The 26,349-nt window shown below is 44.0% G+C and overlaps 1 protein-coding gene across 4 annotated transcripts in view; it reads right to left on the minus strand.

Annotated features, from left to right (window-relative positions):
- Positions 1 to 1,058: 1,058 nt before the first annotated feature.
- Cela1 (chymotrypsin like elastase 1) overlaps positions 1,059 to 26,349 on the minus strand; it is a 28,537-nt gene continuing 3,246 nt past the window's right edge. Inside the window, exons 2-12 of one of the 4 annotated variants that reach the window (XM_087200153.1) lie at positions 22,974 to 23,169; positions 20,942 to 21,061; positions 20,310 to 20,374; positions 19,932 to 20,073; positions 19,000 to 19,082; positions 17,742 to 17,842; positions 14,479 to 14,604; positions 13,289 to 13,425; positions 8,371 to 8,516; positions 2,146 to 2,295; positions 1,059 to 1,295 (exon numbers count right to left, since the gene is read on the minus strand). In XM_087200153.1, the coding sequence (XP_087056279.1) occupies positions 1,278 to 1,295; positions 2,146 to 2,295; positions 8,371 to 8,516; positions 13,289 to 13,425; positions 14,479 to 14,604; positions 17,742 to 17,842; positions 19,000 to 19,082; positions 19,932 to 20,073; positions 20,310 to 20,374; positions 20,942 to 20,984 (1,011 nt within the window). In that variant the 5' untranslated portion in view covers positions 20,985 to 21,061; positions 22,974 to 23,169 and the 3' untranslated portion in view covers positions 1,059 to 1,277. Of the gene's footprint in view, positions 1,296 to 2,145; positions 2,296 to 8,370; positions 8,517 to 13,288; positions 13,426 to 14,478; positions 14,605 to 17,741; positions 17,843 to 18,999; positions 19,083 to 19,931; positions 20,074 to 20,309; positions 20,375 to 20,941; positions 22,186 to 22,973; positions 23,170 to 26,349 lie in introns of those variants that run through there. The other 3 variants (XM_087200154.1, XM_087200152.1, XM_013078979.3) reach the window with 3 other exon arrangements.

Genomic DNA, 26,349 nt, shown 5'->3' on the forward strand with positions numbered 1-26,349 from the left:
GGAGAGGAACATAGGTGTCCTGGCTCCAGCCCAGCCTCATATATCACGTTCAGAGCCTCTGCTGATATAGTAGGACCAGTTCCAGGACCTGTCTCAGTCAGTTTCTCCTGCTAGAATGTTTACTACCTTAGTCACTCACATCTGGTCTTTAGTAATTGCTAGAAAAACTGCTTCTCATCTGCTTAGACTTCTTCTTTCAATTCCCTCTTTGCTTTCTCCTAGGCCACTTTTAACATATTGAGCCCTGGCCAGGAGAGAGCAGAATTATCAGCTTCTCAGTTCTTTGTGGTTTATAAAATGCAGGATCCTGTTGCCTATTTTAGTCGCAGCCTTGAAATGCTGATTCACACTTAACTTGAGGCCCATATTGTTGCCCCTTCCTTTCTGTTGTCTCTTTCCCTCAACTCTTTCCTTTATTTAGTATCCTCCTCTCTCTCCTTTTCTGTTCTTTGCTTCCCAATCTCCTTTCTAATTTGTTAGCTCCTTAGTCTGCTGGCATGTGACCTTCCATCCTAATCCCATACTTCTGTCTCTAGTGTATCTTAGTAGCTTCTGTCAGCCAGGAGCTTGAGGTGAGCACTTGTTTTAGGCACTGAATGGGAGAACCAAAGAAGGATGAGCCCAGAGTCTACCTTGGAGAGTTAGGGCACATTTAGTCACTCAGGAATTTTTAAAAGCATTTTGTGCCTTTGGGTATAGCAAATATGTACAGGAGAGGGGTCAGATAGACTAATGGATAAGTATATACTAAAATAATCCAAAATGGATAATGTAAAACCACTCTCACTGGGTTTAGTTTGTGGGCTGGTAAAGATAGCAGCAAAGGGAAGAACCAGCCCACAGATGTGATGAAATCTAACTTGGGTCCTGTAACTGTAACTGCATTTCCTTTGGAGGGCTTAATTACAAATAGAAAGACACAGTATGATAATGTACATTCCATTTTATTTGCTTTTTTTTTTGAGATAGAATCTTACTATGTATTCCAGGCTGGCCTTAAACTCACTGTATAGTCCAGGTTGGCTTCAAGCTTGTGATCTCCTGCTTCAGCCTCTGCCTTTTTTTTTTTTTTTTTTTTTTTAATCTGGTTCTGACTCAATAGTCTCAGAATTTTTTTTTTTTCAGTGCTGAGTTTGTAACCCAGGGCCTTGAGCGTCCCGTACAAGCACTCTACCACTGAACTATAACCCCAGCTCTATTTTTTCTTGTTGACTCAAGTTCTATTGCATGCAGATCTAAGAACCATCTTTAGAAGGCCACTGGACTCAGAAAAATGTTCAATTGGAGGCAATGACCTGAAAGAAAAGACAATTATGTCCACAATTAGTAAATTCTGTCTACCTTCTTTCTTATTTTCTCAGGGCTCCAAGTTAAATATGTCCTGTATGGGGTTTATGGGGAGTTTTAGGGGCAGTAGTAGGTCTTAGGAAGCCTCAGTATTATAGGCACATACCTAGCAGATAGAGGCATGGGCAGACTTTAAAATGGTGTGAGCCAAGATTCATGTTAGAAGGCTCCAGAATGTTTGAAGGGTGGAGAGCATAGTGAAATGGATTGTGTGTTTCTACTACTAGATCAATATAGGCAGTTCCTCCTAATTCTCAACCATTCTTTAAGGAGATAAAATTTTCAAAAATTAAAACAGACCAGGTATGGCCGTGTACAGTTATAATCTTAGCACTTGGGAGGCTGAGGCAAGAGGAACTCAAGTTTGAGGCCAACCTAGGCTACATAGTGAGTTTGGGACAGCCATGGACTACATGGCAAGACTGTCTCAGAAAAACAAAACAAAAAGTTAAAACAATTCTCACAATGCCCTTAGAAAGAGATTGAGGGAGAGGAGCATGCAGACCTTTCTGAAGCTGTTTTTCCCTTGGCTTTGACTTAGGACAACCCTAATATGTGCCTGGTTCAGATCTGCTATTACTACTATCTCAGCCTAACCAGTAAACAGTATGGTGAAGTCTGCTCAGTAGTTACATGCAGGAGAACTCACAATGGTACCACTACGTGGGAAAGGGAAAGGACTAACTATGTGAATGCAGTAAGGAGACAAATGGCTTTCCAACCCATCTTTTGTTCCTAACCCATGCTGTACCTGGATGTCCAGGTGACTATTTTAACCCATCACTTGAGAGGACTCACATTATTTATCCAAGAGATATATGCAGAGACACGGGTGAAGACTGTGGGCTTCTTGGCAACATTGCAGCCCAGTCTGGACACAAAGCTGGTCACTCCATGGACAGCATACTGACCATTCACCAAGCAGTGGAGGGGCCCCCCGGAATCACCCTGAAGGGAAGAAAAGCAGAGTCCTAAAATTCCAGCCACATCCATCTCTACTTGTGAAATTCTGTACAGTTTTAAAGCTCTAATTCGAATTTCTACTTCCTTCATATCCCTGCAATCAAAGTGAATCCCTTCTTCCTTTCTAAAATAGCCACAGTACTTCTTCCTCTCTTTTGCAGCACTCCTGTCATAGTCTGCCTTGTATTTTGGTCTCATAATCTGTTTCTGCTTTGCATACATATCCATGAGCTTCTTGAGTCAGGAACTATGTCTTATTGACATCTTCCCTTTCCATAATGTTAGCATAGAACCTTTCTGTTGTTGTCCTTGTGGTTCTAGGGATCTCAGAGCCTTGCATTTGCTAAGCACATACTTCTGCCACTGAGTTATACCCCCAGCCCTAATCTTTGTGTTTATATGCTCAAGGTCTTAGGTTCAATTCCAAGCACTGCAAAAACTAAATATAGACCAAAACTGTCGGGAGCAATGCTACATAATTTTAGGGTAAAATCATTTGGTTAGCCTAGTTCTCTTGCCCACAGCCCAGCTACAGAATAACTCCAATTTGGCCTCCGGTCACAACTGAGACTTCAATGATCCAGTGATGCTGTGATTCTCCAGGACAAGAAACATCCTGGGAGCTGAAAACATCCTGGGAGAATAAACATCTGCTCAGTTCCTCATTGTTCTTGGACTGTTAACATCTTATTTACCCAGGCTGTACTGAACTCTCTGCAAGTCATTTGTTACATTTGTTTCTCCCGATGTACTGAATAAAAGGTGTGGTAAACTGGGGGCTTTGTCTTTGCCGCCCAGAGCAGCACTGATCAGACCCAAAGCTCAGCTTCTTCTCAGTGTCATTTTTCTACCTTTCCTGTAATTCGCCGTGTGCTGCCGTGGCTCACAGGAGACCAGGACTCACTGCAGAGGTTCTGGTAACGTCCCCTTCCCCTGTTCCCTACACAGAACAAATCTACAAAAATAAAAAACGAAGGCAAACAAGTCTAAGCAAGGAGAAGAAAATAAACTATAGAACTACAGTTAATACTGCATCCATGGTACACGAACAACATGTCATTAAACAGAACAATCAGAGAACAACAAAGGGAGCCCTTAGAAATTATAAATTTGAAATGAAAGTTTGGAAGAATTAGAACATAAAGTAGAACAAAGAAACAAAATATAGAGGACAGGACCAGGAGGTAACTGCATGTATAAAAGAAATTCCAGAAAGAGGGTTAGAGGTGTGGCTCGGTGGCAGAGCATGTGCCTCGCATGCACGAGGCCCTGGGTTTTATCCTTAGTGCCCAGGAAAAAAAATCTAGAAAGAGAAAACTAAAAATGGAGGCGAAGAAATAATCAACAAAGAACATTTTCAGGACTTTCCAGAAAGGAAAAAAACCCCACTAAATATTATAATGAACACGAGTGGAACCACCCCACTGGGTCTGACCATCGGGGGTCCCAGACCACCAGGGTCAAGATAAAAATGAAGCAGGTGACATAAATTAGTGGAGAATGTGGGGCTGAATTAGGGCTGAGTTAACTATGTATTAAGCAAATAAAAAAGCAACTATTAACTCCAGGGAAAACAAAGTTATGTAAGAAAGGAAAAGTAACCCTAAAGTATTACATGATTTAATTGTGAATAGCATTTTACGTAGTCATAATGAACACTGACCTAACCAAAATTATTTTGGCAGGTTAAGAAGGTGAGGGGAAAAGTTCATACAGGGTGGGTGCATTTCCCATAGTACCTGAACTGAAAAATTAAATAGTAGTTAAGTATATATATGTACATATTTTAAGGTATGTAGGTCTACCTCAAAAGATCAGCTGAAAAGGCTGAACGTTGTCACCTCTGGGGAAGGAAAACTAGATGAGTAGAGTTGGTACAATTACTGTTCTTTTCCACTACCGAGCCTCATAGTCTTACAGTATATGCCAATTTAATAGATATAGCTTCAAAAAAGAATTAAATTTAAAGAAGAACTAGGCTAGGTGTGGTGGCATACACCTGTAATCCCAGCACGGGGGAGGCTGAGGCAGGTGGATTGCCTGCCAGTTCAGGCCAGTTTGGGCTACATAGTGAGTTCAAGGCCAGGCTGTACTACATAGTGAGACCCTGTCTCAAAAAACAAACACACAAACAAACAAACAGAAGAACTAGAGAAAAAACCCCAAAAGTTTAAATTGGAGATAATTCTTTTAAAGATGAACTAGCTTTTAAAGGATTCGCCTGCCTCCTGCATGACTAGCTATCCTTAAAGCTATCACTTTTTATGTTCCGGTACCCCAACTGCTGTTTGGGAAAATGTGTTTTCCCTAGATTATTGTACTTAAACAAAACAACCTAACTGCCCTCCTTCTATATCCTAAGAAGGACTTGAGAGTATTTCAGAGCTAGAGGAACAGAAGAAAATTCAGTTGTGAGTACTACTGTCATATGCTAATTGACCTTAAAAGAGATTGGCTGGAGCTCTGGAGAGATGGAGCATGTGACCAGGGATTTTACAGCAGAAGGAAGAGCTGGAAAAGAACGTAGTGGGAATAGGTTGATTGAACTGGCAGGGTTGCAGTGAATCCACTTTGAGGAGAAAAAGAAATCCAAAATCCCAGAAGACCCACTATTTGGGAAACTCCAGTGGAAAGGGACCTGAGTGGCCAAAGAAAAGTACTTTAGGTTTTGAAAATTGAAGGTCTCACAAGAGTAACAAGATGAGAATAACTCAGAAGGCTACACCTTATCTGTGGAGCTGGCTAGCTGATGAGGACCTGGAAGATGCTGCGTTATGCACAAGTCTGCCTCCCCACCCTCTCTTGACTTTTTCTTTTCTTTTTTTTGGTACTGGGGATCAAACTAGGGTCCTTGCACTTGCAAGGCAGGCGGTGTAACCACTGAGCTAAATCCCCGGCCCCTCCCTTGACTTTTAACAAAGGAAAGTCACAGGAAAACTGGGATGTGTTGGTTGCCTTATTTCCATGGGTCTTTGGATTCACAAAAATCCCTTTAATTCCTTCATTCTGTTTCAACTGGCTTGTCAGCCTCCTGCTAACAAATTTTCTTCTTCTGCATAGCTTGAACCTTGCAGTTGATCTGCAATCATGTCCTATTGCTGTAGTCTTGCAGGAAAACCCAGCCTTGGATTAAGCCATTTCTTATATCTGGTGTTTGAGTAAGATGGAGTGAAGCGTACACCCACGTGGTCATTGCCTCATCTCCAACCTCAAAATCCCGGAGGACAATCTGCCCATTCACCTTAATAATCCCAGACTTATACAACCTTTGCATCTTCATTTTCTGCAGTCAAATTGACTCATCCTAAATCATAACCAGAAACAATAATGCAGAACAACTGTAAACTTCCAGCTACCCAACCTGCAAACTCTTTCGAGTCCATGTACACATCTGGCATCCCTCTTCCTGGCCCAAATCAGTACAACTGGTTCTCTCTTCCTTTTCTTCTGGGATCTTGTACCATCCATTATTCCTTTTTCCTGGCTGTACCAGATTCTTTCCTCTCTGCCTATTAATGCACTCAGTTCTCTTCCCTTTTAAAAGATTCAATTCCTCCATGACTAGCTGTCCTTAAAGCTACCAGACTTTTTCTGTTCCTGTTTCATTCATGATTCTTAGAAGAGTAACCTGTATTCCCTGCTATATTTCTTACTGTGTGTTTATCCTTTATTATTCATTCTGCCCTCACCACTCTACTAAAATGGTTCTTGTCATGAACAACAGTGATCCACCAGTTGCTAAGTAGCCATTTTCTTCGTTTGCACTATGGTTCCTGGCTGCATTGCATACTATATATATGATGATCTGTCAGTATTTCCTGAGATTTTCTAAGTCTGTACTGCATGGTTTTCTCTTATCACTGCAGGCTCTTTCTTAGACCCTGGTGTGTTCTTTTTGTTCTACATATCTCTGAAACTCTCAAGCATTTATGTTTTCCTTCATAGTTCTTCCCTAACCCAGTGTTTTTTTCTACAACTTTTTTTGGTTGGCGGGGCGGGGGTGGGGCTTACTGGTTAGCTACACCTGGATGTCCAAACGTTATAAATCTTGTCTCGTTTGAGGCACCAACTCCATACCCTAAATCACTTAAACCAGATACTGGGAAATCATTCCAGATCCTCCTCCTTTCCTGCCTCTTTTCCTTCTCTCCCTCCTCTTCATTCCTACCACCATTGCCCAAATTCAGGCCCTCAAATTTCCTTCCTGGCCTGGCGTGGTGGCTCATGCCTGCAATCCTAGCACTCATGAGGCAGAGGCAGAAGGATTGTGTTGAGTATGAGGCCAGCCTTGGTTACACAGCAAGTTCAAGCCCAGTCTAAACTGCATAGTGAGACCCTGTCAAAAAAAACCCCCAAAACAAAAAAACAAAAACCCTACCTAGATCACTGCAATAGCCCCTTAACCAGTCTCCCTGCCCTTCCCTCTCTTCCCCTTCTCAGAAAGCATGCCTACGTCATCCCCAGGGAGTGCTTCTAAAAGGCAAATCTGACTGTGCTGTTCTGTTTACAAGTCTTCAATGGTTTCCCAGTGCCTAAGAGAAAAAGGTCTTATCCCTAAGCAAGGCCTTAAGCCTTAAGTCAGGGGAAGTCATGTGGCTCCTGCTGGCCTCTAGTCTCATCTCCTGACATTTCTTAGTAAAGTAATAGTTTATCCTCTAGCCTAGAGGTTAGCAAACTTCTTGTGTAAAGGGCAAATAGCAAATATATTAGGCTTTGCAGACCACACAGTCTCATTATGAACCTCTGTATTGTTAAAAATAAAAAATAGGTAAATAGGTAAAAAAAAAATAGGTAAATAAAAAAATTTGCAGGATTTATAAGTGACATCAGGTCACGGCCATAGGTATTCATTTACCTTATTTTTCATGTATCCTTAAACATTCTTTTGATTTTTCCCCCAACAGTTTCAAAATGTAATAACCATTTTTAACTTGAGGGCTATACAAAAACAGGCAGCAGGCTGGATTTGGCTTGTGGGCCTCCAACCTCTACTTTGTTCCAGCTGTGGGAAAATTGTTTCTTGGCCTGATGGTTTATTCATGCTTTTTCCTTTCTCTGAATGTCTTTTCCCTTTTTCTACCTGGCTTACTTGTATTTAACCTTCAGGACTTACTGTAGATTCTATTTTCCTAGGAAAGGCAAGTTTTTTCTGACTCTAGCAAATAGAGGTCGTACTTATCCTTGAGCTCCGACATCATTCTATTCCTGTCTTTATTGTAATACTTAGCCACAGTGTATTACAATATATTGTACCTCTGCTCCTCCCCTATATGCCAGGCACCATGTTAGGGACACAAAGAGGAACCAAACAATGTCAAGTGGAGGAGCACACTGACATGGTTTGATTCTTCTTTTGTGTTTCTAACATGGTGCCTGGCATATAGTAGATACACACTGAACATTTGTTACATTTCATTAGAAAATCTCTAATACGGTTTATTGCTGATTGATCTTGTCTAAGTAGAGAATTGTCTCTATTGTATAAAACTAGCAAAATTATTTTGTGTACTTTTCCCTACCATACTCACCTGTACCCATTCCTGTAAAAAATGGGGTAAAGAAAATGGTAATGGGCTGGGGATTTCGCTCAGTGGTTTCACCACCTGCTGAGCAAGTGCAAGGGCCCAAGTTCGATCCCCAGTAGCAAAAAAAAAAAAAAAAAAAAGTGGTAATGGATGAAGTACAAGAAAAACATGGAATTTATAGGATTGGGAGCTATCTTATACACAATTACAACCACCCTTCCAGGCCCAGCCCAAAGCTAGGCCACAAACGATACCTAAAGGACACACACATACATGTGCCAATACACAAAGGTAGGGTTACCCAAGCTTTTAGGGTGGGGGCATTTAGCAAGGCAAATTTGACGTTCCTTTTAACTCTGAGATTCTGTGAATAGAGTTACTAGCACAGAATCACTCTCAGATGCAAGAATGGAAAGTTGAGTCTATACATAGGTGCAAGAGTAGGTATGAAATGGGTGAGCAAAGGGTAGCGGGTCAAAGGCAGAGAGCAGAAGGGGTGGGGGTGGGATTTCTGGTCCCTTCCACATGTGTTCACCTGGCATCCAGAGCGAACTCCATCTCCGCCAGCACACACCATGGTGTTCTTCACGGTGGAGCCCCAGTAGGAAGAGCTGGAGCAGATGGCATAGCTCACACTGGGCAGGTAAGCCTGCTGCAGGGTCTGGGACACCTGTCCATTGGCTGAACAGGACACACATTGGAAGTCAGTCCTGATTCTGTTCAGGAAAAAATCCTTCCACATCTGCCAAACCTTCCCAAGCTCAGGGCAAGCTCCTTTTCTCTGCTGTATGTCACAGACCCTCTTCTCTCTCTTTATATGGCAACTCCAGGCCTCTTACTGTTCCCAGGCTCCAAGTCTAAGCCAACAATCCTACTCTTGCCTTTTTCACTTGTGGGTAACTTAGTTAAGTAACAAGAATGGTATTACTGGTTGATAACTTATCTGTCTGTTATGCTCCTTACACTGTAAGCCTCACAAAGCAGAACTAGGATGGTACACACCTGTTTCCATTTCTTAAGAACTTGGCACAGCTTTCCTGTCTCTAGCTCTTTTGCCTTTTCTTCCCCCCACCCCATTAAGTTCATTGGTACATTTTAGGTATAAAATACAGTTACATTCATCATTGGGATCTTGTACCTTGACATGAGTATCATGCTTCTTATTTTTTTTCCCCTTCCCTTGCCCTCCCTTCACCCCCCCACCCTTCCCTATTTGCAAAGACCTTGTTTCCATTTTTTTTCCTCTTCTCATATTTTTTCCTTTCCCTTTTTTCCCTTCCCCTACCCCTCCCAATTCCCCTGCTCTTTTAGACCTTTTCTTCCTGTTACACAATATCAATTAAACATTTTTTGAATTACAATATCAAGATCCAGGAGACATTACCACAGATTTTACAGAATTTAAAAGGATATAGAAAGCATATTACAAAAATTTTTTTTGAAATAAATTTGACAACTACTAAGAAGTACCTTGGAAGACAAATTAATGAAACTAACTCTGGAGGAAATATAAAATTTGAAAAGCACCTATTAAAGAAAGTGTATTCCTAGCTTGAAAACCTACCTACATGACAACAGCAGGCTCATATACATTTTAACTGATAAATTATATCAAACAATTAAAGCAGAAAAAAGAAGGAACACTTTCCCCCTCATTTTAGGAACTCAACATTGTGCTAATCCTAAAACTGGATAAAGATAATAGAAGAAAAAAGTATGAACATAGATAGAAATTTGTTTAACAAAACAAACTATTAGAAGTCAGATCTGGCAGTATGTAGAAAGTGGTTTTGTTATAGGGACGGCAGTGTTGTTTCAGCATTGGAAGATCTACCCCGAAAAGTTATCATTTAAACAGAGGAAAGGAAAAAGCCATATGATCCTGTCAGTAGTTGGAGAAAAAGTATTGGACTAAATTCTACAGTTGTTCATGGTAAAAGCTATCAGGAGACTAGAAGTAGAACAGAAACTTCTCAACAGATTAAAGACATGTATTCCATACTTCCAGTGAGAACGCCTTATATGAATGGAGAAGATACAATGCTTTCTCCTTAAGGTGGGGAACAAGGGCAGATATGCTTACTCTTCATCTGTCCATTAAACTTTGAAACCTAGGCCCCACCAAAATAGTCTGGCAATAAAACGACACAATTAGGATAGGATTGGCAAGGTAGAAGAAAAATCTTTGTATGTAGATGAAATGATCATCTACAGAGAAAATACTAAGAAATCTCTAGGAGCCCCTAGAACTTGTATTTGAATTTAGCAGGATTAGAAAACACAAGGCATATATAAAAATTCAGGTCTGTGTATACTTGGTATAAATGAAGAATTGGATATTAAAATTTAAAAGTTATGTAGGAGTACAAAGGACCTAGAAAAGTTAAAAACAAAAACAAAAACAAAAACAGTGTTGGAAGACGTTTAGTACCTAATTTTAAGACTTCTTCTAAAGCTACAATAATCAAGGCAGTGTTGATGTAAGGAAAGACATATAGATCATTTGAATAAAGCAGAGAATCTAGAAATAGAACCACACATATATGGTCCCCTGAGTTTTGAAAGATTATTTAACATTAGCATTTTATAGAATATAAACTCAATTCAAGAGCCTAGGAAGAGATAGTGTTTGCAGCAAATGGCACTAGAACACCTGGTATCCGTATATAAAAAATTAACCTCAACCCTTTTTTTCCATACATGAAAATAACTTGAAGGGATCTATGAACCTAAATAAGAAAGCCTAAAAGTATAAAACTTTAAGAAGAAATTATAAGGGAAAATATTTAAGAATTCAGGGTAGGCAAGAATTTCATAGGATACAAAAAACATCATGTATAAAAGAAAAAAATTGATGAGATTCCATCAAAATTTAGAACTTTAAATGACATCATTAAAATGAAAAGTAGTCCTTAAACAGACCATATTTACAATGCATATAACCTATGACCAGAATATATAAAGAATTCTTAGAGCTCATTAATAGACAACCCAATTAAAATGTAGACATAAGATGATAGCCAGTATAGCACAAGGAATGGTGTGCAATTCTAGAATCAGAAAAATACTTATCAGTACAATAATAAGATTGAATTATACACTCATTAGGGAGATGAAGTTAAAAGTTTTAAAAGCCTTGTCATGACTTTTTCTTTTTGTTGGATTCTTCCCCTTTGCGTTTAATTTGTCATGCCCAATGGATTCATTCTGCTGGGTTTCCTGGGGTTGTGATCCTCATTGTCTTTTCCTAGGGTATTGTCTAAAATTTTTTGGAGTGCCGGTTTGGTCTTCATGAAGTTCCTGAGGTGCTCTTTATCATGAAAGTATCTTATTTCTCCATCAATTTTGAAAGATAGTTTTGCAGGGTATATCAATCTGGGTTGGAGGCTGTTTTCCTTTAGGGCTTGAAATACATCACTCCAAGCTCTTCTTGCCTTGAGGGTTTGCATTGAGAAATCTGCTGTGATTCTGATGGGCTTTCCTTTGTATGTGATTTGTTTCTTTTCTTTCACTGCTTGTAGAATTTTGTTCTTCTGTTGGATTTCTGCAATCCTAACTATTATATGCCTATGTGTAGATTTTTTTTGATCAAGGCTAGTTGGAGTCCTATATGCCTCATTTATCTGTATGTCAAGTTCTTTCCCCCTCCTTGGGAAGTTTTCTGCCATCACTTCTGTGAACAGATTTTTTTATGTCATCTGCACTCTCTCCTCTTTCTTCTTTGACTCCAATCAGTCTTATGTTATTCTTCTTTGCATCGTCTAGCAGCTGCTGGATTGATTTCTCATGTTCCCTTACAATTTTAAAGCAATTTTTCTTTTTCTGGTCACTAATTACAATCTTATCTTCTATATGTGAAATTCTATCCTCACATTGGTTCATTCTGCTGCACAGACTTTTGATGGAGTTTTTAATCTCCTGGAAATCTGTTTGCATCTGTTTTATGGATTCCATTTGTTCCCTATGTTGGGATTCCATCATGGTCCTCAGATCCTCTATTTTTAAAATCTGTGTCCTCTCTAGATTTATTAATCATGTCTTGCACCATGAGCACAATCTTTGCTGTTATCTGAGTAATTATTTCTGATTTCATTTTCCCCAGATTCTCTTTTGTTGTAAGTTCAGAGAGTCCAGGTAGTTGAGTATCAGATTGTTCCATCTTTTTTCCCTTTGAGGTTGCTGTAGGTGATCCAGAAGTCTGTTTTTGAGGCTTGTTTACGTGTCTTCTCATTTCCACAGGGGAGGGGGGTGGGTGTGCTTCTGGCACCCACACGGCTCACCTTCTCTGCCCTAGGAGCTTGGGATGGCGGCCTCTTTTGCCTTTTCAAAACCTTTGCATATGTATCATTTTTCATCATTACAATAACCCTTTCATGTTCAAGGAATCAAAGAATTGAACTACAATGACATTAAATAAATTGAGAGCAGAGCCAGATTCGAAGTGTGTCTCTGAGCTCCAGGTTTTTCCAGCAGACCTACTGCTCACAGCAAGGCCTTGTCTGCCTTCCAGAAACCCAAATGGTGCCTGGTGGCTAACAGGCTTTTGTCCATAGCCCTCTCACCTTTCCATGGTTTTTTTTTTAGACAAGGTCTTGCTGTGACATTTAGACTGGTCTTAAATTTAACTACTGTATGTAGCCCAGGCTGGCCTCAAACTTGAAGTGATTCACCTACCTCAGCCTCCCAAGTGCTAGGATTACAGATGTGTGCTACCATGTGTGGCTCTACATTATCTGAATATTCCTGTGATGATTAGAGAAAAGCTGAAGCCTCTTCTCCCTCTGACTTACCTAGATCTACAGTTACCCCTGGCTTGTTCACTGTAACTCAGCCCGTTGCCTGGAGATAGCACAATGCTGTAATGCCCACCAAAGTTAGAGCCAGAACACCTAGGTTCTGGCCCTATTTTGCACTAACTAGTCATGTGATCATGATCCTTAATTTCTTTGGTCCTCACTTTCCTCATGTTCAAAATGAGAACTGGTACAAAAAAACTCTTTGGCCTACATGTGGTGACATATGTCTGTAATCCCAACATTCTGGAAGGCTGAAGCAAGAACATCACAGGTTCAATCCCAGCCTGGGCAATTTAGCAATTTAGCAAGATCCTGTCTCACAATAAAAAAATTAAAAAGGGCTGGGAATGTAGCTCATTGTAAAAGCCTCGGGTTCATTCCCCAGTATCCCTACCACCACCACCACCACCATCACCACCACCACGTTTAACTATTCTCTTTGGTAAGACTGTTTCTAGTTTCAAGAGTATGATTCTTTGACTCAACTGTTTCATAGTCTATTCTTAGCTTGGTTTAATGTATCAGCTATTTTACCTATAGTTCCTTAGATTAATGGTCTCTGGCTTTAAATACTTAACACCACAGAAGAATATGCCCTAGTAACTCAGCTACTAATCAAGATCCCAGTGGCAAATGGTGCCAATGTAGGTGACTTACTCTTGGTCATGCCCCAGCCTGTGATGTAGCAGGGAGTGTCGTTAGCCAGGATGACTCCTTCCTTGGGCAGAGTACCTAGCTGCACGTTGCTGTTGAGGGTAATACTCTTGGCCAGGCGCAGCAGGGCGATGTCATAGCTACAGGAGAAGAAAAGTCACTCTGGAATCAAACCTTCCCTCAGGTCAGCACCTGCACTAAGGTCAGCCTTTGTGTCCCCATGGAGTTGAAAACTAAATTTAAATGAGGGGCTAACTTGCTAAGTAACTAATTTGAGCTGTGGGACATTCTATGTTTAACAGCAGCATCTGCTGGTGGAATATCAGTACTGCAGCCTCGTGCCCACGCGAGCCAGGGAGGTGACAACTGGGGAGTCAGAAAAGAGTAGATGCATGATTGTGATCTTGGTGGCAACGTTCTCAAAAGCAAAAGACATAAAATATTGTGTGGCTCTGAAAGCTCTGCAGAAATTCCTCAATCATTTGAACTCTGTACCTCCATACTCTTTAGAATTAACTCCTGCTTTTTTTTTCTTTTCCAGTGCTGAGGGTCAAATCCAGGGTCTCTCATATGCTAGTCAAGCACTCTGCTATGGAGCTAAAACCCCATCTCAGTCCTAGCCATATCCTCATGATTTCCTGTCCAGAAGTCTACAACTCCCTCTTGCAGATCTCCTATGTAAGACTCACTTTAGGAAATGTCTTTTTGAGCTGCAGGTATAGCTCTGTGGTAGAGCCCTTGACTAGCATGTACTAGGCCCTGGGTTCAATCTCCAGGACAAAAAAAAAAAGAAGAAAATTTTCTTTTACTGATGGAATCTATTCCATACAATGAATAATACATAACATCAAAAAACAAGGCAGAAACATTAAGATCTACAGAGAAGAGACTTCAGGTAATCCAATAATGCAAACCCTCTTACATCAAACTAATCGTAAAGATCTTCTGAAATTCTGAAGCTCTTCCAAATCTAAATTCTCAACGTCCTCCTGGATGAATGAGCCAGCTCATTGCTTCCCTGCAGGACATAGTTTCCTCTCTTGAGCTCAGCTGGCTCCTCATCCAAAGGTCAGGCCATGAGCCACAGACCAAGTTTCCAGACAGTGAAATCCTGCTGGCCCTCTGGCAAAAGATATGATGGAAGCCAAGACCCTCTACCTCCCAGCCTAGGGCCAGCCTGACTTTGTTCTTACCCAGCAGCCACATTGTTGGTGTTCCACTTTGAATGTATCACAATCTTCTGCACACTCACAGTCTGCTCAGTGCCTTCACTCTGCTTCAGGTTGTGTTCTCCAACAACCACACGGAAGGTTAGTGAACTGGAGTGAGAGAAAGAGACTCTGAGTGATCCAGGGAGCTCTCTTGTCCCTTTAGAGAAAGGTTGGAAAGCCATCTTATATCTTATCCTCAGGACAGGACTCTATCTTATCTGGCTCAGGCACAGGAGAATGAAAGAGCCTCAAAGATGAAGAAGTAACAAGCTCTTTGCTCTCTGATTTACTAACTTGTGAGAGTGAAAAACACTATCAACTTCATTTTCACATCTCATAACCTGGGACAAGTGTGGTGAGCATAAATAAAATAATGGCTGTGAGCCACAAGGCAATTTTGAGGGGAGTATAAACTTTTTTGTTTGTTTTGTTTTTGAGACAAGGTCTCACTATGTAGTTTGTCAGTAGGCTGACCTTGAACTCACTATGTGACCCAGCCTGGCCTCAAACTCAACAGTGATCCTCCTGTCACAACCTCCTGAGTGCCGGGATTACAGGTGTGTACCACCATGTCTGGCTTAGATTAGTAATTCTTAAAGTGTGGTCCTCCGTCCACAAACATTAGCCATTACCCAGAGACTTGTTAGAAATGCCTATCATCAGAGCTAGGCATGGTGGCACATCCCTGCGATCCCAGCACTCTGGGAGGCTGAGGTAGGAGGGTTGAAAGTTTGTGCCCTGCCCAAGCAACTTAGTGATTTTGGTGAGACCCTGCCTTCAAATAAAATATAAAAACAGGTGGGGTAACCGCCTCTTTATTTCTCAGCACCATCTTTCCTTCTTGTGCTGTGAAACACCACCCATCCATCCAGTCTGAGAAGGGGAGAGGGAATCATGCCTGGATTGGGCCAGCAGAGCTCTCGCTGTGTGGACGTGTAGCTGTGTAGCTGTGCTGCCTTCGCTGCAGCAAGGTTCCATTGTCCTCGTGTGCATCCTTGCCTTTCCATTTCCTTGTCATCCAGCCTGCCATCCTGCTGACCCTCACAGTGCGGCCTGTTCTACCTGGCGCCCCAAGCTATGCCTGTTAAATCTGTTTCTGACTTGGCAGGATGGTTCTGTGGTCTGGCAGTTTTTATCTACCTTCCCTCTTAAATGGGTCTCCAGGATGCTGCCTCTCTAGGAACATTTCAGGAGCCAACACTTCTCTTGGAAGAATGTGACCCTCTCTTGTGTCTTGCACGGTCATCAAAGGGCTTCTAGGTGGAAATGACCTTGAAAGGTCACCTTGGTGGCTTGCCCAGGTCACTATACCTCTGGCATCTGATTCTCAGCTTATGCACCTACATGGCTTCTCTGGTGAGTGCTGTGCAGGTCTGCTTGGCTTTGGGTCACCGTCACCACCAGAGTGGCTGCAGAGTTGTTAGGACCTTCTCATGGCTCTTTGAGCAAAGAAACCAGGAGCCCCTTAGCACCTCCTGCACTCACACTGCAGCATGGCGTATGCCTCGGTGTGATGACACAGGAAGATCTCTCCCTTTACATTTCCAACTAGAGCAACTAGTATCATGGAAGTGCCTAACTTATCCCAGTCCAAGAGAATTAAAGATTAGCCTCAATGTCCTGAAGTTCTGCACAAAATTCTTGTTTTTGGTTTTCTGGGGGGTTTTTTGGTACTGGGGATCGAACTCAGGACCTTGTGCAAATGAGGCAGACAAGGCGCTAGAGTTAAATCCCCAGGCCACAAAATTCTTTATGAATTTTACACTTGGCAGTTGTTAATGCGGAGGCCATAGTCAGCTCCTACTACAGCCCAAAGCATTGAATGTATTGTCTTTGCTGCCTGGTTACATGACCCTCCTAGCTCCTGTCTGGACCCTGCTAATCCCCTGGGGACAAGGGGTCTGGAACTAGTGGCATTGAGGTCATTAAGTGAGCCAGAGCAATTTCTCTGCCAAAGCCAACTTAGACCCCAGTGAATCGGGCCGTTGCCGTCTTCTGTTTTGTGAGTCCCTTCGTCCATACATCTGCCCTTGGCTGACTCTGTGACTGGCTGCTTGGTTGCTTGCTTGTTCCCTTGCTGTCCGAGATGTGTGAACAGTTCTTTAGGAGAGGAACTGCTAAAAAATCCCAGTGCAAAGGGATGAACAAAGGTGGGGAACAGGAGTGGCCAGGCTGGATGGCGTAAGTATAAATGCACGAGGAATCCTTTGTGAGGTATCACTCTGGCTTCATGATCAACGTGAAGTAATACAGAAATTATGTAAAAGGGAAGAACTGTATGATAGTGACCTGCTAGGAGTCAGAAACTCCTTGGTTTGCATATTTAAAGTTCCTAAGATTATGGCTTTCCCCCTGTTTGGCTGGATAACAAACTGTTTTAATCCACAGTTGTGCCTTCCTGTCCCATTAAAATTGTATTGTTCATTCTGTCAATAAATACTCGTGGTTAAAAAAAAACAAAACAAAAAACCAGGTGGGATATATAGCTCAGTGTGAAGCCCCTGGGTTTAATCCTTAATATCTCACACACACAAAAGGAAATGCCTCTCCTTAGCACTTGGGAGGCTGAAGCAGGAGGATCACCTCGAGTTCGAGGCCAGCCTGGGCTACACAGTGAGTGAAGGGCCAGCCTGAACTGCAAAGTGAGACCCTGTCTTAAAAAAAAAAAGGAGGGCCAGGAATTTAGCTCAGTGATTCCAGTGCCTGCTGCGCAAGTGTAAGATCCTGAGTTCAATCCCCGGTACCAAAAAAAAAAAAAAAGGAAATGCCTATCATCAGGCCTCATTATGGACTTATCAGAAATTCTGCTGAGTGGGGCTCAGCCATCTGTGCCTTCCATTCTGATACATCTCAAATTTAAGAACTATTGCTCATGACAACAGTGAAAAAAAAAGTTACCAATCTGATGTGGACTAGGCACTTAAATATTTACTCAATCCTCACAACTCTATCAAGTAGATATTATCATCTCATTTTAGAGATAAGGGAATGGGAGAAGAAGGAAGCTATGTCTCTTAGATTACATAGCTAGAAGACGGCAAAACAACATTTGAACCGGAGTCTGACTCCAAAACTTGTACTTTTCTCTACACTATCTCCCTGCTACAATGATCTCCAAACACAAATGGGTTGGGCCATGGTCCACCGTTCACCTCCGCCCTGAGAAGTCAGCTAGACATTCCTTCAGAAAATCCAGTGTCTCCTCCTCTCAGGGGCTCAGAAAAACTGATCTTTGTTTTTCTCACCTGTCCACACAGTGAGCAGCCGTCAACACCCAGTTCTGCCTGATGAGGGTCCCTCCACAGGTGTGATGCCAGGAACCCAGAGACGAATACTGGAGGGAAATCTAGAGGGGAAGGAAAGGAAGGAGGGATAGGTTGGTGTTTCTCAAAAGGCTTTGCCCCAAACATGTCACCTCCTTAAATTCTTGCCATCCTTCAAAACATTCTCCAACTTTCTGGACTAAGGATAGCAAATAGGTTTCATTTGACTTGCCAGTTGCTATGAACTGGTTGGTGGTGGTGTTGATGAGGGGTGTGTAGATGCTTCTGGGTTCAGCTCACAAGAACGCTCCGTTGCTGGGTGATATTTGCTGTGTACATAGATGGGGAATGAAGGCACACACGGAGTGTATCTGGCCTCCGTGCTCTAAGTCGTTGAGATGAACTTGGAACTCAGGTCCTTGCATCACTGTTCTTTCTTGGAAAGGAAATGAACCCAATGTATTGCTCTTTCATCCAAGTCCCGCAACTTAGGTCTGCAGAGCACTCCCTTCAATGTTCTCAAATACATTGTCCCCCCGCATTGCAGGGAACACTCACAAACACCAACAGAATGTTTATTTTCATCAGTTCGTGTTTCCTCTTATTTTACAATAGCTCTACTGAAAAACGGCTCAAACTGTTGTAAATTGTAATTGCAGTGATTTCTCTCAAAGTGTGGCTGTTCACCTGTTAAGTTACCAGTTTTATACATTTAGATTTGCTTAAATCAGGGCCTAGCTGCCCTGTTACAAAAGTGGAAACTCTTGACCCAAATAAGCAACTGCTTGCGTATGTGTATGTGCACGTGTGTGACATGCACTGTGTGGAATGCACAGTGCATTTGTGGGGCTGGCACGTAGTCTTAGAAGGGTGTCACAAGGAGTGTTGCTGGGAGTATAAAGGTAGTCTGTGTTTGGGTGAATGTATTCCTGGGAGAGTGTGGTTGGTGTTTAATTCCCTCTGCTAAGCCTTTTGCATTTAGGAACCCAAATAATCCTGGTCCCATGCAGCTTTAAAACCTGGGATCTAGACAGTTGGTAAGCTGCTGGTTGAGAAGAATATATACAAACATACATAGTACTTTTTTTTTTTTTGGTACCGGGGATCAAACTCAGGACCTTGTGCTTTCGAGGCGGGCACCAGAACCACTGAGCTAAATCCCTGGCCCCCTACAGTACTTTTTATAAGTACACAACAACACTCATTCAGTTGAAAGTCTGGGCTGTGAAGGAACACCCACCTGAGAGGGCCAGGAATTCTTCTTGGTCTCAGTCCCTCCAACTACTCGTGCATTAGTGTCTGGAAAGTCCTGGGTGCTGTGTCCTTTGTGGAGCAGAAGAAAAGTGAGTGATGACTAAGCATGGGGTCAGCTCCGGGTGGGGATGGGGGAGTGGCTGCTGTGCTTTGAGGAGTGTTAGCCTTGTCTGCAAATTCACAACTCTTCTCTAACCACTGAAGGGCCCCGCTGTAAGTTCTCTGAGGCCTGTGAAAGCAGGGGCAGCTGAGTACCTTCTGCTTTTCCCAGGTGTCCTAGAATTCTGGCGTGCTGTGAAGGACCTATCAAGAATCACCAGTCTGGGGCCCCAGAGGCTCCTTGTGATCTTGGTTTGCTCAAGGTCCACCCTTGGCTTGAGGGAACTCCTCCCCTGATGTTTGGCAGAATTTTCCAGTGGACAGGGAGAGCAGGGCACATCCCAGCCAGTCCTGCTCAGGATATTCTGTGAAGAGGGCTGGTGGGTAGCCAGGTGAGTTGGTGTACGCCTGTAATGCCAGCATTCAGGAGGTTGAGGCAGGAGGATCACCACGAGTTAAAGGGCAGCCTGGGCAGCTTAGTGAGTTCAGGGCCAAACTGAACTACAAAGCGAGATCCTGTCTCAAAAAACAAAAAACAACAGCGACAAAAGGGCTGGTGGGGAAGCTCTGGCCTCTTGGAAGGGGCTTCTTTCTGCTCCATGGCTCTGGGACATTTTGCCAGAAAGGCCTTGCATGGCTGATGGTGACCCCATCTTTTCTGTTTTATAATCCAGGATAGTACACTTTTTTGCTACACTCACAGGCAGAGCATCCCACCCTCCTCTGGGATAGGGAGCTGGCCCGGGCTTAGGGAAGGCATTCTGACCCTTGTGCAAAAATCCCCCTCCCTAGAAAACTCAGGCCAAATGGCCCACTTACCATAAAGGACCAGGGTGGCGAGCATGAGGAAGCGCAGCATGTTGCCAGGGAAAGTAGACCACTGACCCCTTCCCATGAACCAAGCCCTCTTTATACTCCTCTTATCAGCAGCTTTGCTGACCTTCTTCCTGCCAGCTGATGGCTGTGGGTGGATGGCAGGGAAAGTCACAGGTGACATGGAAGTACAAAGGAAAGGATTGCTTTTCAAGTCAACTAATTTATCTGTTATTCAAAGACAGAACAAGGTTGGAGCTCAGTTAATCATCTGCTTTTAGTTGAAAAGCATCCAACAAACACTTTTTCAAAACTAAAATGGAGGGGAAAAAAAAACTAAACTAAAATGGGGAACCAAGACCACTTTCCCCTTCATCGTCCTACCCCCAGCCTCCGTCGCTGTTCCACTGCTCTCAGTTGCGCCGTAAATGCAGAGCCCTGCCTGTGCACTAGAAGGGGAAGGCGAAGCAGGAGGGGGCAGAGTGGTTAGCAGGAAGAAGACACCCCAGAGAGGGAGCTAGGGCATGCCCCTTGCATGCAGGTGTGAATGTAGGCAGAAGCAAAGAAAATGCCCTGGAGAGAATTCTGGTGGAAGGAAATACTGAGAAACAGGTTGGGAAGACTTGAGTCAAAAAGAGCTCCTAGAACAGAAGAACATGGGGCAGGATTGATGAAGGAAACTTCAGGTTGGGATGGCAGTCTGTGGGTTATAGGAATTAGGGGCAGAGGGCACAGGAGGCGAGGGGCAGGCAGGCCCTGCAGGAGATGAAGGGCTCTGCCCCTAAGGGTCAATAGAGGAGAAATGAGAGAAGTGCATGGTACCCTGAGGTGGGCAGAGGTCCTTGGATTTGGGGACAAAGTATCCAGAAGTGATTGGAAAAAGTGATTGAAGTGCTTAGAGCCACTGCAGGCCCCCAAGTGGAGGACTGTGGGTGGGACAGTGATGGTAGTAAAGTGGGGGATTTTGATTTGGGCAGGGAGATGCCCGGAAACCTACAGGGAAGCAGGAAAATCACCTGGTGCTTTTGTTGTCCAGCAACTGCAGAAGCCAGGCTTCATGCCTGCAGTGGTGGGAGTTGCCTGGCAAAGGTGTTTGAAGAAGTCTACACAGACTGTCACTTTTCAGGGTCCTTGAGCTGTTCAGAGAGTTGCACTTTCATGCTCAGTTCACCTGGAGATTTCTCTCAGTTCACTCTCTTGCATTCAGACACAAACTGGACCTCAGAGAGGGGACCTGAATCGGGCCAGGGAATCTGAGGCCTTTGTCATTCTCCTACTTCCCTTCCTCCCTGGAGAATAGGAGACTCAGCCCAGGGGAGGGGTCCAAGAGGAGGCTGAGGTCCTCTGAAGGCTACCCCTTGACATCACATATTCCAAAGTTGTGAACTTTTAAGGGCAGGACCTATTTCATAAGGGCCAGGTACATGTCTCTGTACCCTTGGCCTGACCCAGAGAAACCCAATCTGTATTTACTGGAAAACCAAACTCTAGAACTGTACTTAAGCTCCTCATAATGGGTGCCTAATCTCCCATGCTGGTCAGACTCTTATTTGCACTTTTTGAAGTAGGCACACATAGTGGCCTTGGGTTAAATTTTGAGGCACTGCATTTCTTCTGACTAAGCAATTCCAATGTTAGCAATACATCCTTTTGAAATAAACACAGGCACAAAAATAAATGCACAAGGCTGTGGATTATAAAGTTGAATAAATTGGGTCTAATTCTACTGTGAAATGCTATGTAGCTTTAAGACAGTAAATTAGACTTAAATGAACTGACATGAAAATATATCCTAAGTGAAGAAACCAAACTTACACACAATACGGTACTGTGTATTGGTATAGGTTACGGAAATCTTGGAAAGAAATACACAGAGACACAGAATTCGGATAAAATAATAAAATTTCTTCTTGCGAGTGGACAGGAATGCCAGAAACCAGTCTGGTCAATATCCACATCCCCTTTGTTCAGCATTTCCCTTTTTATATCCTTTTTAGCCATTATCTCATCCCTAGTGGTCTTTGATATGTAAATACAATTCCAGTTCCTATGTACAAGTCACAGACACAAGATAGGCCCTATACATTGTAAATTCACCCTGGCCTGGTAACTTTGTTAGGTTAATGAAGTTACTGGTTAGAGTCAGATAATCTTCACCTTAAACAAGGAGTTACAGGAAAAGCAAATCTTAAAAGAACACATTACTTATGTTGCTTCTACAACTACCTTAATATTCAATCTATTAAGTTATCTAAAACTTTTCCATATCAGTATGTATGTATATTGCCAGAAGAAGACAGAGGAAGGTCTATATACCAAGCTGTAAATGAGGCATGTCAACTGGTGGCCTGTAGACCACTTGTGCCCCTGGACAGCTTGTACTGCAGCCTCACAAGATTGTAAATTTTAACATTCTGATGGGATTTTTGGTAATATTTTTCATGAGTGTATTGTTCAAAGCTCAATCATGGACTGCATAGGTGACAGCAGAAGGCTGTGTAGGGGAGGGCACAGTGGGGTGCTATCTGTGCCCCCTGCGCCCACCATGCGCAGTTCAATCTAAACCCTCATGTATCAGCTGTTACATGTACTTTGTAAGACCCAGATGAGACTTAGCACAAGTAACGCCATCTTGTTACAGGCCTTCCATCTTGTCCCTGTGGGTTTCGGGTTCACTACAGGACCCAGAGTTCCCGGAATGTACTTGTTTATCTGTTAAGACACCAGGAATGTACCATTGTTTCTGTGTAAAGAACATCCTGTTTGCTAAGTAAAGAACATCTACATCCCCCCCCACCCGCCGCCGCACAACCGTCCCCTAACCACAAAAATTCCACTTCTATAGTTCTGCTTGCTAAGCACCCCTGCAGCCCCTATAAAACCTTCCAACCCCCTGAACTTGGGGCCCTCTCTAAGCCTGTTGCTTGGAGAGTGCCATCTGGCCAGACTAATAAAGGTCTGTTTTACAACTTGTCGGGTGTGTTCCTTCCCGGGTGTTCTTCGCTACAGTCAGCTCCTCAGAGCATTTGGTAGGGCCCTCAGTCTTACATTTTGGAGGCCCCAGCGAGATCCCCAGGTAGGAACCCTGGTTCAGCTGAGACTCTGTGGCGGGATCCAGCAGGAGACTCTTGGGTACAGACCTCAGAAAACCTCCGGAGGTAAGCTTTCGGCCGGTTGCAACCATTTGTTAAGTCAGGAGTGAGATGGCTGATGAGCCAGGAAGCCTCCCCTGACCCCGAGGTTCCTGACGAGGAACAAGGGAAGATTTAGTTTCAGTTTGTCGTGGCGCCCGTTTGTCTCGTCTTTTATGTGTTAGTGTTGTGTCTGTTGTGTGTCTGATTTTACATTCTTTTCAGTCCTCATCAGGAGCAGAGTGATGGGAGGATCCTGCTCTACTGGGTCCACTCCGCTTGACTGTTTTCTCACTAATTTTAGATTGGCTTTTTCTCCAGAACAAGAAGATGAATACAGGGAAAAATTTTCTCGCAAAAGACTTCGCTCCCTGTGCCAACTGGAATGGCCAGCCTTTGGGGTGGGATGGCCAGCCGAAGGGACTTTTGACCCCAGTATTTGCCGGAAGGTGTGGGGCAAAGTCACCGGTCACCCTGGCCACCCAGACCAATTTCCCTACATAGATGTCTGGGTTCAGGCTTGTGAGGAGCCCCCGGCTTGGCTGCAGCACTGTTCTCTTCAAACAGACACTCGCATTTTAGTCGCTGCCCCAAAAGGACCCTGGGGACTTAAGCCCCGGGCTCCCAGCCGGTGCTCTCACAGGAACCTGACCCCCTGGACCCCTTGGGAGGGCCTCCGCCCTGTGTGGAACCCTCCACCTCCTCAGATGGATCCCGCTCTAGACCCCGAACTCCTTTCCTTCCTCCGTCTGTTCAACCTTCAGCTCCTACCTCTCTCTATCCTCCTCTCCCTGAGGGGCCCCACTCCCCGGACTCAGTGACCTCTCCCCCACACATGCGAGCTGGGGCTGCGTATGGACCTAGTGAGGTCCCCGCTGGGGGAAACTGGTTTGGCTCCTCTCTTGCCCCTTTGGGAGACTGAGCAAGGTCACTATGTTTATATCCCTTTCACTACCAGTGACTTATACAATCGGAAACACCAGAATCCTCCTTTTTCAGAGAAACCACAAGCTCTAATCTCTCTCCTGGAGTCTATCTTTCATACCCATGATCCTACTTGGGATGATTGCCAACAACTCCTCCAGGCCCTTTTTACCTCAGAGGAGAGGGAAAGAATCCGGGAACAAGCTGTAAGGTTGGTATTAGGCAGAGCAGAGGGCCCCCTAGATGAACAGCAGGGGGCCTGTATTGAGACACAACTCCTGTCCACCCGACCCTGTTGGCAAATTAATTCCTCGGGTGGGAGAGAGGCTCTCCAGAACTATCGACAGCATCTCCTGGCCGGCCTGAGGGGAGCCGCTGGGAAGCCTACCAATTTGAGCAAGGTAAGTGAGGTCCTTCAAGGATCAGAGGAATCCCCTTCTGCCTTTTTGGAGCATCTGTTGGAAGCATACCATACGTATACTCCAATCGATCCAGATCCCCCTGCAAATTGGCAGGCAATAATTTGGCATTTGTTACCCAGTTGGCCCCAGACATTAGAAAGAAGCTGCAAAGGCTAAAAGGATTTGAGGGACAGAATATAGAAAAGTTGATGAGTGTAGCCATGAAGGCGTTTAACAACAGGGATCCCCTGGAAGAGAGAATGGCCAAGAGACTGGGAAAAGTGACCATAGCCGCCTTGGCTGATGGAGGATTTGTCCAGAAAGAAAGACCTGAAAACAAAGGAGAGAACAAGGGAAAGATCCAACCCTTATTAGAAAAAGATCAGTGTGCCTATTGCAAGGAAAAGGGGCATTTTAAAAGAGATTGTCAAAAGCTAAAAAGAAAAAGAGAGAAGGAGGCTCAAAAGGAAAAAGGTGGAGTCCTCTTAGTAGATGAAGAAGACTGACGGGGCCGAGGCTCATGGCTGCTCAACCCCAGTGAGCCTATGGTGACTTTGGAAGTAGGCGGAACAGATGTCCAGTTTCGTGTGGACACTGGTGCAGCCCACTCTGTCCTGAAGACCCCCCTCTGCCCTTGGAACCCTCACTTCCTTAAAAACCTCCATTACTGGAGCCACAGGAAAGTTGGCCTCCTACCCTTGGACCACTAGACAAACTGTGAATCTAGGAAAAGGCACCGTCACCCATTCCTTCTTAGTTATCCCTGAGTGCCCGTACCCATTGCTGGGAAGAGATTTGCTACAAAAATTGGGGGCTGTTATTTCCTTTGAGCCTGAAGGAGGGACTTTCGAACTCAAGCCACCCTCTGCCATTATGGTAACGGTTCCCCTAGAAGATGAATTTAAATTGCTAAAGGAGGGCACAGAGCCCCCCGAACAGAAATGGGACTACCTTCAGAAAAAGTTTCCCCGGGTATGGGCTGAAACCAATCCACCTGGGCTGGCCAAACACCATGCCCCGGTGGTGGTCCATTTGTTGGCCTCTGCCACCCCCACCCATGTACGACAGTACCTCCTCCAGCTGGAGGCCAAGGTGGGGATCTCCAAGCACATCCACTGACTCCAGGAAGCTGGCATCTTGGTCCCTTGCCAATCTGCCTGGAATACACCCCTGCTTCCTGTGAGGAAGCCTGGCACCCCAGACTTCAGAACGGTACAGGATTTGCAGGAGGTAAACAGCCAGGTGGAGACCGTCCACCCAATGGTACCAAATCCCTATACTCTGTTGAGTCTCATCCCTCCTGCTCATGTGTGGTACTTGGTATTAGACCTCAAAGATGCATTTTTCAGCCTGCCCCTGGCACCAGTGAGCCAGCCCCTCTTTGCCTTCGAATGGATTGACCCAGACACCAGGACTACTGGACACCTGACATGGACCTGGTTGCCACAAGGGTTCAAGAACTCCCCCACTCTGTTTGGAGAAGCTCTCAGCAAAGATCTAAGAGAGGTAAGGAGAGTTTTTCCCCAGGCAATTATTCTTCAGTATGTAGATGACCTCCTAGTGGCAACTTCGACCGATGAAGAGTGTCTTATGGCCACTGAGGGCCTCCTGGAAGTCCTCCAAGACCTGGGATATCAGGTGTCTTGGAAGAAAGCTCAGCTCTGCCAGACCAAGGTAACCTACTTGGGCTATATTCTTGAGAAAGGAAAGAGGAGGCTGGCAGAACCGAGGGTATCAGCAATTCTCCAGATTCCGGACCCGAGCTCAAAGAAACAGGTGTGGGAATTCTTAGGGGCAGTTGGGTATTGCAGAATTTGGATTCCTGGCTTCGCTGAGATTGCCAAACCCCTGCACGAAGCCACTGTGGGGGAAAATACGCCCCTCAAATGGACTGAGGCTTGCCAGCAGGCATTTCAATTGCTCAAGACTGTGCTTGCATCGGCACCAGCCCTGGCACTGCCAGACTTA

Source organism: Heterocephalus glaber, unplaced genomic scaffold (assembly GCF_053883595.1).
Source record: "Heterocephalus glaber isolate CG9 unplaced genomic scaffold, H.glaber_assembly_v1.0 deba00001733, whole genome shotgun sequence".
Lineage (NCBI taxonomy): Eukaryota > Metazoa > Chordata > Mammalia > Rodentia > Bathyergidae > Heterocephalus > Heterocephalus glaber.